At 43.1% G+C, this 13,605-nt stretch overlaps 1 protein-coding gene across 8 annotated transcripts in view; it reads left to right on the top strand.

Annotated features, from left to right (window-relative positions):
• Positions 1-13,605, top strand: part of CDON (cell adhesion associated, oncogene regulated) — a 55,746-nt gene that overhangs the window by 32,681 nt on the left and 9,460 nt on the right. For all 8 annotated transcript variants that reach the window (XM_075520986.1, XM_075520982.1, XM_075520979.1 and 5 more), the window contains 8 exons: positions 1,042-1,216; positions 2,291-2,419; positions 4,065-4,271; positions 5,060-5,241; positions 6,576-6,681; positions 9,907-10,029; positions 11,560-11,787; positions 12,882-13,156. In XM_075520986.1, the coding sequence (XP_075377101.1) occupies positions 1,042-1,216; positions 2,291-2,419; positions 4,065-4,271; positions 5,060-5,241; positions 6,576-6,681; positions 9,907-10,029; positions 11,560-11,787; positions 12,882-13,156 (1,425 nt within the window). The remainder of the gene's footprint in view (positions 1-1,041; positions 1,217-2,290; positions 2,420-4,064; positions 4,272-5,059; positions 5,242-6,575; positions 6,682-9,906; positions 10,030-11,559; positions 11,788-12,881; positions 13,157-13,605) is intronic.

Here is a 13,605-nt window from a genome sequence, read left to right on the forward strand (position 1 = left end):
CTTTGACCTTTTTGATGCTTACCCTTCACTCATAACAATCCTTGCCACATTAAATGTGCTTACTCATGCGTTTCTCGTAGGCAGTTTACCATGTTTTTTTAGGGTGGTGTTCTCTTTGTGTCATTAAATTATTATATTGATTTCCCTCTTTTAAAGAGGGGGAGGGAAACATTGGGGGAATAAAGGCCTTAGAGTGGTCGCTTCAGAAGAAAATACTTGAACAAAGACCTCTGGCATAACCTTTGATAATCCACAACATTTAGATCTGCCTTCCATGTTTTATTAAAGTCTTATATTGTTTAGTAGTTTATTTTTGGTAAAATCTTTGTCTTTTCCTTTGGGATTTGGGGTAATGTTTTCCTGCAAAGGTCAAGCATTAAGAGACTGCCCTGAATCTCTTTCCTTTCTTAAATGGAGCTGGTGATTTCACTGTTAAATTAAAAAGTGGTTTGTTGTTGTTTTGTTGGGTTTTTTTTTAAAAAAAAGGAACCATACATTAATAAAAAACAAAGCTTTGCTCTCCCTGCTGACTTTTTTTTCCAGCCTCGAGAAGTAACTAAGACATACTTTTTGTTGCCCATTTTAGCCAATAAATATTTTAAAATGCTTAAGTACAGGAAAAGCTGGGATAGTTCAGGGAACATATCTTTCTCATTAGGGTGCTGGGTCCAACCCTTTAATGTCACACACACTGCCAGCTAAAGGCTGATTGAAGTCTTTAAAATCATTTGGTCTCTCGCTAGTTTTGGCCACAAGTGAAAATGACCATTTTTTTCCAAAAACAAGTGCGCACATGTGTATGGAGAGGGAAAATAAGTCAAGTTTATCGAAGGAGCACCATGAAGCTAGTTGCAAAAGTGCTGAGCTGTGGCAGAAGCACTTGGAGACAAACCATAGGTAGATACAGCAAGACATAAGGAGTTTTGACAAGTGACAGAGAGGTCCTTTGGACGCTCGTGTGTCAAAGTGATGAGGGGTTTAAGTGTTGGGTTCTATGCAATTCACTGCTGATGCTGAGCTTTTTCTCCCTGTCCTGTGCAGCTAGACGACAGTGTCAGTGCGGTGGGAAGCTGGCACACGGTGCGTGTCCCTGGCAGTGAGAACGAGCTGCGGCTCACCGAGCTGGAGCCTTCCAGCCTGTATGAAGTTTTAATGGTGGCGAGGAGCGCTGCTGGCGAAGGCCAGCCTGCCATGCTGACATTTCGCACCAGCAAAGGTAGGTGCAGCACAATGTTCCCTGTGTCCTAGGCTGTCGAGAGGACATTTATTTAAATTACATCAACTGTATGTTGTCTGCTAAGCCATGTATGAAATGCTCTGCAATTTAATTGCTAAAGAACAGCCTCTAATAACTAAAATAGCTGTGGGGCAAACTTCCCTGAGCATTACCAGGGCTGTTGGTAAGTAAAAGCTATTAAAAGCTTGATAATATTATTTTTGGGATGATTATTAAGACTTACACCATAAGGTTCCTCTTGCTTAAAGGAGCGAAGTCAGGGAGCAGCCTGTCCTTGTTCAGGTTTTCCAGAGTATCACAAAAGAAACTCTCTGCACCATCAAGTTTTCATATATCAATAAAGCTCCTTCTGGTTTGCTTTGCAGACACCTCAGTGAAAATCTCTCAGCTGACCAGAAGTAGTTGCATGCAGACAGCGACAAGCAAAAGAGCATTTTTAATCAAAGCATTTTTTTTTTATTTCGAGCTTGGACGCTGGTGGCTGTACTCTTAAGCATACAAACAATCAGATATTGTTCATACTAAGGTACAGGAACCAGAGAGCTTAAAATTTTGTTCAGAATGTAACGTATTCGTGAAGTCTGTGAGTTCACGATGCATACGTACTGCCACAGGCCAAAAGTCCACTCAGCCCAGTGTCCTGGGTCCAGCTGTGGCCAAACCCAGCTTCCATAGCGTTTTTATTGACCCTCTTTCTCTAGACGTGGATTTCAGTGTGCAATTTGCACAACCCGTTGTGATTTCACGATGAGAGAGGGCTTTGAAACCCAGGCAGGAGCCGGCGGCAGCGCCGCAAAGTGCAGTACTGCAGGTGAACAGTCGCTTATCGCAGCGCAAGAGTCCCTGGCCTGACGGGGGAAGTCTCTCTTGCTCCCCTGAAGAAACTCCCTAGTTGCTATCCTGACTGTTTTTAGCTTGTGATTTGGAGCCAGGGCTTTAGTCCCTTGCGCTGCAGCGAGTGAGCTTGTAGAGCGAGCATATTGTGAGGGGCAATGAACAGCATTTTCTTATCTAATCCCTGAGCTGACGTACTGTATATCGAATGCTTCTTAGAAAGAACATCATCCTCGAAAAACACTCAGGCTCCGTCTCCACCGGTAGGCATTCCTAAACATCCCGTCATTCACGAAGGGACAAATAATTTCGGTGTCGTCCTTCCAGATCTGTCTCGACACAGCGGAGGTAGGTGTATGGATTATTTGTTATCCGTGTGCTGAAAGTTGTGTTGCAGACAGATGCATCTAAGTTAACTTGTGTTCATTACTGCTCTAGGTGCTTGTACTACCTCCTTTATTTCCAATTTATTCCTTAGGCCTCTTTGATACATGTATTTTTCCTCTCTTGCGGGACTTCTGTGAGTGAGGTCAGATATCTGCCAGATTTCCTGGTCTTCTGTGTGTTTCCAGAGTAAAAGATTGTAGTTCATGCTTTTGGGATTAACTGAAAGGTTACCTTATTCCAGTCAGTGAGTTAGCATTTCGAGTACCTGCCTTGATACCTCAGGTTTCCACAGCAACATTAAGTCACCAAGTAGTCGTGCATTTCTTACAGACTTCGGCATCTGTGGTGGGGTATTTGAAGCTACGAATTTAGCAAATGCGTGCCCTAATCTAGTGAACATACAATATTTCAAAGGATGCTGTTCCCTGCATGTGTGGCGCTCAAAAAAGGAGAAGTCTTTCACGTGTAACCCAGGTTCTTGCCGCTCATTTTTAAACCTGTAGTCACTTTTTGCTAAATACTCTGGTTTTCTGTGAAAGACCCAGAGGAAGAGGGGAAATGGGGAATGGCTGTGTCAGAGTTTTAAGTTCTCAAAGTGGATTATATCTGTTCTGAATGTTTTCCTGTGGCTTCCCAGGGATGAGCTTATTTCTGATGGCAAGAAGATGCAACCACTTCCCAGTAGGTGTGATTTTTAGCCTGGTTTCCAGTGAAAACAGCATGTTTATAGTCCTTTTTGTCATCACCCCAGCCTTTGAACTTATTGACCTGATTCAGGCAAATTTACTCAGGGGCTGAGACCTCAAAGGTGATTTGGTGTCTAAAGTTTGGGTAAAACCAAAGGGGAGTGGAGAGGTTTATTAATAATGCAGGTGAGGAGCGTTGCATGCTTGTGACAGTGCTAAAGATCGGAGGAGCCACGCGAGGGGACACCTTAGGTGTGCCCAGCTGCAAATGCTCCGCCTGCTTCATGCCCCCAAAGCTGCCAGCTTGCTGATCCTTGCTCGGTTCCTCCTCTCATCAGTGACCGGCTCCATGTTAATGAATACAAGCTAGTTTAGTAAAGCCTTACAGCTCTCGTTGGTCATCAGAATGGTTATCACCAGATTTACTAACGCCACTTCTTTCCGTTCTCTCTTTTCCACTGCTGTCTGTAACTTCAAGTGAGCTCAGTAAGTATATCATTCGTTGCATGCTTTGTTTGCTCTTCGTTCTCACTTCTCTGGCAATACAGCGCTCGTTAGTGTGGATGGGTTGAAGTCTCATTGGGTCTGGGTTTTGAATTTCAGGGTTTTGAAAATGATAACCAAATTTTTCCTGTTCACTTAGTATGCATCTCTGTTTCCATGTAGAGTTGGGTTGGGGTAGTGCCACACCATATCCTTTTTTATTATTATATTGATAAAGTAATTGATTCCTCTGTTTTCTGCTCTTCAAGCATCTTTTCCGGAAGAGTAAGGGGAGTAGTTATTACAGGAGGATTTAAGATTCTCCTTGCTAATCCACGAAGTCGAATTTAATCATCAGCAAAGAGTTTAATCGGTTGCTGCAGAAAATGAAGTTTCCACTGACTCTAATCCTCTTGTAACTGAATTTCTCATTCCAGTTCCAGAAGCTCCCGACCGACCCACGATCTCCACAGCATCAGAATCATCCGTCTACGTCACGTGGATACCGCGAGCAAATGGCGGCTCCCCCATTACTGCCTTTAAAGTGGAGTACAAACGCTTGGGTCGAAACAGTGACTGGCTAATTGCAGCTGATAACATTTCTCCTTCCAAGCTGTCTGTGGAAGTTCGTAACTTGGAGCCAGGTATTAAAAAGGATCTTTCCTTCACCTCAGCTGTTGTTACTGCTGTCTTTGCTTAGATGACTGCACTGCTGCTGAGAAAAATACTGCAACTCTTTGGCTGTTTCATTTTAACTTCTGCTTGTGTTATCCTGTTTCTGGGGGTTTTTTTGGTTTGGTTTTGGGTTTTTGGTTTTGGTTTGTTTTTTTTTTTTTTTTTTTTTGTGGAACAGGAGCTCATTACGTGAATTCAAGTTGATTTCTGGCTTTCCAAGTGGAAAAAAAAAAGAAAAACAGCCACCATAATTTAATACTTGTTCATGTGGAGAGGACGGTTGTGTATTATTGCTATTTTTAACTTAATTGTCCTTCTAAGCACTCAGAATGCAAAAAGAGAAAAATGCATTAATGGAAAAACGTCTGTCCTGATTTCTGCTTTCTCCCAGTGTCCAGCCCTGAAAGCTTGGGGAAAGAGTGCAGGAGCAGGGGGAACGCGTGATGATAGGTTTCCTTTGAAGCATCTTCTTGGTGCCCACCAGTTCGCAGTTTAGGGACTTCGCGAGCTGATGGAGGCATTTCCATCTCTGTGTGTAATAGCCTTTGGATTTTTCTTGAGTGAATTTCCCTAATCACTTTTAGAAGCTGTTTATATTTCTGATGTCCACATTAGTCTGTGGCAATGAGTCCTACATTTTTTCTAATTGGATGTTGTGCAAAAAGTACCTCCTAATCTGTTTAGTCTCTCCTTGAATCCTGTTTCTAGTGCTTGTTTTGCTACAATGTCGTCTTTCTTTCGCTTTTTCCCTTAAAAGGAGAAATGTATAGGTTCCGTGTGATTGCCGTGAACAATTATGGGGAGAGCCCACGCAGTGCAGCATCTCGCCCTTACCAAGTGGCCGGATTTACCAGCCGGTTTTCCAACCGCCCCGTCACAGGACCTCACATTGCTTATACCGAAGCCATCAGTGACACTCAGATCATGTTAAAATGGACGGTAGGTATCATTGTCTCCTGTTCTTCTCACAGTTGCAGGCCAATTTTTACTGCTTTAGCTCTTAAAAGTCCAAGATTAAGAGCTGATTGCAGAGTAGTGAGTGGTGGTTTCCCCCCCTGAGACTCAGAGGTGATCTTTTTCCTAGAAGAGGACTAGGACGCTTCACGCTTGTATGGCAGAATTGGGTAACGCGTTGGGCCGTATGCCCCTCGAGCCCTTTGCCCCCCGTTTCCAAACCCTTCTTCCCCCTCGGAGGCAGCCCTGTTGGTTGTTTGCTGCCTTTTGCGCTGTCTCCCAGCTTCCCTCCACCTCGCTCTCCCCTTCCAGCTCCCTGGGGATGCCACGCACCACTTCCTCGGGTTACGCCAGATGTGAGCCCAACTGGCAGCTCCAGTGAAAGGCTGCAGCTGCCTTAGTCCACCTGCTTTGGCACAGACATATCAAGAGGCACCAGTGGGCTTAACTCTGTCCAAACCCTTCTTCATGCCATGAGTTGCGAGTTGGCTTCATTTCCTGCAATTCCTGCTGCTTTTGTCAATCCAGGCTGTGATGGCTGGAAGCGGGCGCTGTGTGTAAAACCTGCCGTCTTCCCTCGCATCCAGTAGAGGTTTCATGTTAGAGAAACGTTTTCCTTTCCCCGTTACCTTGTCTTTTGTAAACAAGTACTTTAAAGCCCTTATTGAAACCCACAGAAATTCTTTGCTCTTGTTTTGAAATCTAACCCCCTGGTATACTTTGGAGGATTTAACGTGCAGAGTTCCCAGTGTTAGTTTGCTCTGCTAGCTCAGCCTTAAGAGATGTTAAGGATAATAAACTTAAAATAACCTCTAGTTCCTCAGGAGGCTGCATAACTTAAAGTAAAATATTCTCAAGCTGAATTTGAGAGTGACCTTAACTCTTTCTGAAGGAAAAATGGTCTTAACTTTTCCATTTCCATTAATCACGCAAATTTTCAGGCCGTTCATGGTCAAACCCTAATTGGCGGTTTGGAAAGTGATGTGGGAGGAAAGTGTCAGCCCCAGCTCAGTCTCTTGTCCCCGTGCTACCCTCCTTTTTTCGGCTGGTCCGAGGAGTGCAGTGGCAGAGCGCTCTCCTGCAGCACTGTGAGAACCCCTGGCGTTGTGCTGGTCTTAGCTGCGTCTGCACGTCCACAGCAACTGAGAATCCTCTTTTCTGTTGTCGCTTCTGTGCAAACCTCCCCCTACACCTTGCTTGCACAACCTTATTAAAGAAGTTACTTATTTCAGGGTGATAAGATATTCAGTGATGACAACTCAGCAGGACTCAATTAACATTTTTCTTCTCTAACGCAGTCTTTTAAAATTCTCTTTTAGTATATTACAGCAAGCAACAACAACACGCCCATCCAAGGATTTTATATCTATTATCGGCCTACAGACAGCGACAATGATAGTGACTACAAGAGGGATATCGTGGAAGGTACGGTGCAGTATACGCGTGCTTAATAACACTACTCAATGGGAAGAACATCATGTAGCCATGTTGGCTGTGTTTATATGAAATCTAAACTGCTTTTCCCAAACTAAGTCTTTACAATATATTTCACAGAAGTAGCTATCTCAACTCCATAACGTCAAGTTCTGCCCACACATGAACTTGTTTCTTCCTTCTGAACCCTCTTCTACATGGAAACTTGAGAACTAAATACTGGGTTTAAGTTTGTCTTGTTATACTCCTGCAAATCCTTAATGTAGGCCTGTTTAAACTGGTTTCGCTTGAAGTAGTTGAGTGCAGAGAAAGCAGTGTAAATGAGATCTAACCCAGGGTAAGCGCATCTGTGTTACAGACTGTACTAATAACTCGCTAGCTTTTAAAATGATTTACCCCAGCACGGATTTTCTAAGCTAGGTAGTACCTTGTGTGTAATTGCCCTTCTCTCCTTTTACCTTGCTTAATTGCTTATCCTGCTATAAGGAAGTTACTTTTAGCCTGAAGTGCTGTAGCACGCTGCAAATGCAGGTATGTTTGTGCTTCATTTTGCCTTTTAATCAGGTTATATTTTTTTTCCCTGTGCATATTAGATCATCATTTTCCTGGAAGAAGTTATTAGATAATGTCTATATTAGTCCAGAAGTGGAAAACCCTTTTAAAAATATTTTACTTAATGTCCTTATTGCTTGGGCTGAGTAAACGTAGTGATCTCATTCTGTCCCGATGACGTTAATTATTTTTTCCCCTCATTTATTTCAGTTACAAGAGGAGTGGGCCTTTATTTTGAAAATTTTCCCCTGCTAGACAATACTCCACATAGTACTTTGATGCATGACATAAGCCTTTGCACACTATAAAGCTATTAAAGATCGAGAGTTTCGGCTCAGAGGATTGCTTTAAAGAAGCTTATGCAGTCTGCACCTTCATCTGCAAATGTATTTTAGCCTTTGCTAGACAGAACTCGTGTGTTTATAAATCTTATACACTAAGCAGTTAGTTGTTTAAGTGGGCTCCACTGTGCTGTGAAATTAGCTTGTTTCTGATTTTTTTTTTTTTTTTTTTTTCCGAGAGTGTGTGTATTGAACTCTTTGTGGCAGTCTGAAACCATTAGCAGCTGCTCTGCTCTGCCAAAGCTTGGAACAGAAACTCATTTGGTGGAAATATTTAAACTGAAACTTTTCTTTACTGTGCTCCCCTAAATTAGCTGGGGGGGGGGAGCTATTTTCAATTAAAGTGTGATTGGAAGCATTTGATGTGAAATATGTAGAGAAACGTGTGACTTAAGGTATTTTTGCTATAAATCACTTGGTCTTCACTTTTTTCCCTCTGTTACCTTTGAATTAATCTGGTTTTTGACAGGGAATTTTATCTTGAAATGACTGCAGGAGTTGTGGAAAAAGTGTTGTGATGCCTGTATTAGCTAAGTACTTGCCGTAGGCTTTCCTTAGCGTTTCCTGTTAAGTCTTGTCTTTCGAGACATTCAAACCTCTGCAGAAAGCTTTTTTTTTTCTTCCTTATAAATGCTGCTACAGGCAAAATCAGATTTTATGTAAAGAAAAAAAAAAAAAAAAAAGGCAAAAACCTTGACTCAGATGGCTCCTCGGTATCTTTCAGCAGCTTTAAGCACAAGCAAAGCAGAGTCAGCCCTGTCCTGCATCGAGGGTCTGGATTTTTTGGTTTCGAGGGTCCTGGAGATTGAATTTTCAATGTAAATGCAGTCTGATGTCAGTTGTTTAAATGTTTTTCCTTGCTAATGGTGCACGAAGAGGACAGTTAAAGTGCCTGTACTGATTCCAGTTCCACTAATGGTTTGAAGCGGAAACCTAAAACCTGGTGTAGTAATTACCGAAAGGAATGCTTGGGGGTGGGGGCGACGGGAAAACCGAGTATGAATCTTGGGAAAACGTGCGATTTAGGGAAAGTCGGTTCCAGCTTCAGCCAGGGCTTGGCTGCCCTCACTTGGGATGCCCAGCATGCAAGGGATGGAGCTTGGACCCATGCAGTGCATCCCCTCCCGCAACCCCTGAACCAAGATGGGGTCCTCCTGGGTACCCCAGGCCCTTTTTCAGCCAGGCAGGGGTATCTGCACCTGGGCTTGGGTCCCGGAGAAGTTCGAACAGAGTCATGGTGACAGCCCCCGCCAGCCGAGCAGGCTTTTTTTTTTTTTTTTTTTTTTATTAATGCTTAAATCAGTAGGTGGTATGACAGTTTCTTAGAAACAGTGGAAACAGTTCAAGGTGGTATTTTCCAAGAGGGATTAAGAGCACTCAAACAGTTAATTAAACTCCCTTAAAAAAAAAAAAAAAAAGAAAAAAAAAAAGAAAAAAAAGAGGGGAAAAAAAAAGGGTCGCTGTTTATTAAAATTTGTCACAAGCCCGTGAAAGTAGAAACCGAGAGTGATTTATATTGAAGTGCTCAGTACTTCAGGAGGGTGTCTAAATGAAATGCTGGCCGGGAGCCAGAGATGACAAAACCATCCTATTAGAGAAGATTGCTTGGCTCAGGATCCGTCTCTGCAGGGGCAGGCAGCGCGAGAGACAGCCTCGCTGTCTAATTTTGTTTCCTAGTATGTTTAATAAAATGCACGTTCAATTATTTGCGGTTTGGGCTAAGTTGAGCAACGCAGATGTATCCTTCCTGCGAAAAATGGGCAGCTTCGGTTGGTACCTCGCATCTCTAGGGATCCTGCGGGATTGCAGACTGGGAGAGGGTCTTATCACAGTGAAGGTTTTCCCCTGTCCCAAGTTTAATCTCTTTTCCCTTGTTATTTGCCCTGCGTATTGTAAATAGCTAGCATAACCCATCCTAAACCCATCCCTTCAGCAGTTTCATACTTCAGATGCACAGAACTGCTGTTGATTTTAAATGTACAGATGCTGGAAGCTCGGATGTCTGGTTTTTGAGTCTAGCGACTTCTGTTTATTGTTGAGAAAGATACTTGTTTAAAAATCAATTGGAAATACTGAATAAAACCCCTGCCTTTATTCATCAAAAGGTTCTTCTAAGAATCTATTTCACAAGACAATGCGAGTCTTACCATTTCAGATAAGTCCAGAAATGGTTAATAGGCTTTTGTGCTAACAGGAAAAGCTGCATTTTATAGAGAAAGACGCTGTGACGTACTCGTACCTAATTCTGGCTCATGCAAATAAATGAAATGCCGTTGATTGATTTTTTTTTTTATTATTTTTTTTTTTTTTTCTCCCTACATAGGTACGAAGCAGTGGCACTTGATAAATCACCTGCAGCCAGAAACATCTTACGACATTAAAATGCAGTGCTATAACGAAGGTGGTGAAAGCGAGTACAGCAACGTGATGATCTGCGAAACCAAAGGTGAGCGCCGAAATAGCGCGTCTGCTCGCCTGCGGGACCGTGTGAAGGTGGCGTTTTGCGGCATGAAATATCCGCTGTGTGGAATTTTTTTTTGCAGTGCAAAAGTCAGCTGCGATGAAGACCGTAATTTTCTGGAATGTTTTGGAGGATTGTTTTGTCTTCCGAAGCTGGGATTGTTTTGAACATATGGAAACTGATACGTTGCACTCCCAAGAAAGGCTCTTAGCAAAGCTCTGCAGATTTGCCTGGCCTAAGAGATAGTATTGTTGTTCTGGTTTGGGTTTTTTCTTTTTTTGCTGTGCTGATAGCCTCTCCTTAGGAGACAACCGTGCTCTTGAAGATGACAGAATTGATTTGTACGTCTGTTTTATGTCTTCGGGGCTCTGTGACACGTTGTATAAGTGCAGACCACAGCAATTGATGGTTATGTTGGCTGCCTCCATCACTAATCCTGCATGCCTCTGGCACAAAGTTTGTACTGTTCTCTGGAAGTGTCAGATATGGCAGTCACATTTATTTCGCAAAGAATTCCTGTCTCCTTTAATCTCAAAAACCAAGTAAGGCTGTAAAGGGAAAATGCAGACAGTAAACTTCAAATGCAGTGCTATGAAAAAACGTTGGTTTTTTTTTTAAAAAAAAAGGGGGGGGCAAAAAAAAAAAGCCCTCTAGGAGCGGAAGCATCAAAATTTAGCTAAGTTAGTAGCGAAGCCTTTGAAAGAAGGGCTAGGAGCTGCGGGGCTTCAAGGCTGCACGCATGGTTGGTCTTCCTCCTGCGAGGAATATAACTTTCTTCCCTAATTTTAAAATTGGCAAGATATAATCTGTCGTTCATACTGGCTCTTCCTTAAAATTCATCTCCTCCAGGCTTATGGGGGTGATCCAGCTTATCTAACGTATCTGCATGGAGGTGCTTGTGTCTCTGACCAGCTTCACTCCTAAGCCAGGCACTTCTTTTAGGTCAAATGAAAATTAGCGTCAAATGACGCTAATTTAGCGTCAAATGAAATGAATCTGAGCTGAATGTAATGAATGTAAATTTAATTCCTGGGTTAAACTATCGTCTTGTTTTCAGTGATTTTCTGTGCAGCTCTTAGTATCTTCGATAGTATGGTTTTGAAACCAGGGTTAGCAGGGTTCACGTCAGATAAAAGTAGGTCATCTGGCAGCGGTTAGGCGATAGAAATGCATGTTGTGGTTTTTCCTGACCTCAGAAGTGGAAAGATTTGCGCTCTTTCAAGTTGGGAGTTAGTGCAGTTCTAGCCATGCCTATGTAGAGTTGCTCGTTAAAGTTTCGGGTGACCTCAATGAGAGGGTTAGCAAGCTGGATAATAACCATTTTCCAAGGCAAATAGTTATTACCCAATCGTAGTTGGCCTTCTCGTTATAGGTTTTAATATTGACTTGGAAGCTTTCTTTTTGAGGCATTAGGATTCTAACTCAGCAGTCATTATTTTCATTTCATAATGAAAAAAACACATTTAGAAAATGCATTTAGCGAACCTACCCCTACTTGTTTCTTATTTCATCCAGTGAAACGCACGCCGGGAGCATCCGAATATCCAGTGAAGGACCTGAGTACGCCACCGAATCCCCCCGACCGGGTTGGCGGAAGCGGAGCTGGGCCTTCAAACGGCCCCGTTCGGAGCAGTGACATGCTGTACTTGATCGTGGGCTGCGTCCTTGGGGTGATGGTCCTTATTCTCATCGTGTTCATTGCCATGTGCCTGTGGAAGAACCGTCAGCAAAACGCCATGCAGAGTGAGTTATTTCTGGTTTCCTTTCATGATGAAAATATTATCGGAGTAAACTTAGTAACGTTCATATTACATTTTATGAATGGGAAGCGGTTTCCTGTTATAAGCCAACTGGCGTTTATGTAGAGACTTGTACTTTCTAGGTGTGCCTTAGGTGAAGATGTGGGGTTTTTTAAGAGCAGCAGTGTCTCTATTTCTTGGCATTGATGCTCGCTGCCCTGCTGCATTGCTGTACGGTTGTGCTGCAGTTTCGCCCAAAGAATGGTGTGTGAAATGCCTGGGCGAAGTTTCTTCAGCTTATGTTTAACTTCAAGCACTTGCATAGGTTTCTGCTGATGGTGGTGGCAGAACTTGTGTGTAATCATAAGTACTTGTTAAAACGCGGAGACTTAAACCCTGGATCTCTCCCTCTCTTGTGTATATCTGGAAAGAAAAAGAACTTGCAGCACTTGGAGGACGAGTCCCTCGTTACCTCTCAGTCCCTTCACAGTAAAATGGAGTTCAATGCCCAAGTCTTTTAGGGAGGTGTTAATCAGGAAAACCTGTCCGTTTGCGAGTAGGAGCCTTGAGCAGACGCGTTGGAGCGTAAGCACGCTTTGCAAGGCGCTCTGTACCCACCAAACGATTCTGTGCTAGCAGAACCTCTTCAGTAGTCTTCTCTGTTCCTAATGCGTAAATCAGCCTTGCTCTTTCCACAGCCTGCGGTTATTTTTAAATGTCCTTACTCTCTGACAAAGAGAAATGAAACAAAACTTCTTGCAAGATAAGATAGTGTCTTCAACTGCGGCCCAGAGGTATTTTCTGGAAGTAGTTTGTGGCAGGTAGCAGAGGGCCTATTGATTATACAAATGGCCCGTTTTTAGGGCTCTCTTCGTAGTCACTGATGTCAGCCGAGTCCTTTCAGACCAGTGTTCCTGATCTGTTCTCCAGGATGTGGCTGTTTTCCATTTCTAGATTTGTATACTAAGCACTTAGATATTACAGTTAATTTACAAAAGCTGTAGAAAGAGAAAACAAGTTTCTTTTGTTTCTCAGAGACGCTCATTTTAAGTTCTCATTTGGCAATAAATATGCTTTCGGTAATAATGTCTTTTGCAGAATATGACCCTCCTGGCTACCTCTATCAAGGGGCGGATATCAACGGGCAAATGATTGAGTACACGACTTTACCCGGCACAAGCCGAGTCAACGGCAGCATCCACGGAAACTTCATAAGCAACGGCGGCCTCGGCAACGGCTGTCCGCACGCCCATCATAAAGTTGCTAATGGAGTTAATGGGATCATGAATGGAGGAGCTGGACTGTACCCGGGGCACAGCAGCTCCCTGCCCAGGACACACATGGACTATGAACATCCCCACCATCTTGTGAACGTAAGCTCTTACACCGGGTGGAAGGCTCAGCCTAGACCTTAGGATTTATTCAGAGGTTGTAGAAGCAGACTTAATTTGGGTGGGGGAAATACTCATCCATTGATAACAGCCAGTTCCACTAAATTACTTATCCCAGAGGAAGCAACTGGGCTGATATTTCTGATACAAACATCATGGTTTTCATTTGAGAATATCAGATGACAGCAAGAATTCCACTTACTCTGGGAAATCTGCCTCTACCCTCCTCCTAACAGCATGTAAGCTCTGAGAATGCTTCAGTACTGGGCTGAGATACTTTACTTGTACATATGGTATTTCTCAATCTTCAAGTTAAATAGATTTAATTATAGCTGCTTATTCTGCAGCTTTATGGATCACCCGTTTTTCCCCCACCTGTTTCAGATCTGTAACTCTGAGCAATGCTATTAATTATGGCAAAGCACGAATGT

This window comes from Mycteria americana, chromosome 19, assembly GCF_035582795.1.
Source record: "Mycteria americana isolate JAX WOST 10 ecotype Jacksonville Zoo and Gardens chromosome 19, USCA_MyAme_1.0, whole genome shotgun sequence".
Classification (NCBI taxonomy): Eukaryota; Metazoa; Chordata; class Aves; order Ciconiiformes; family Ciconiidae; genus Mycteria; species Mycteria americana.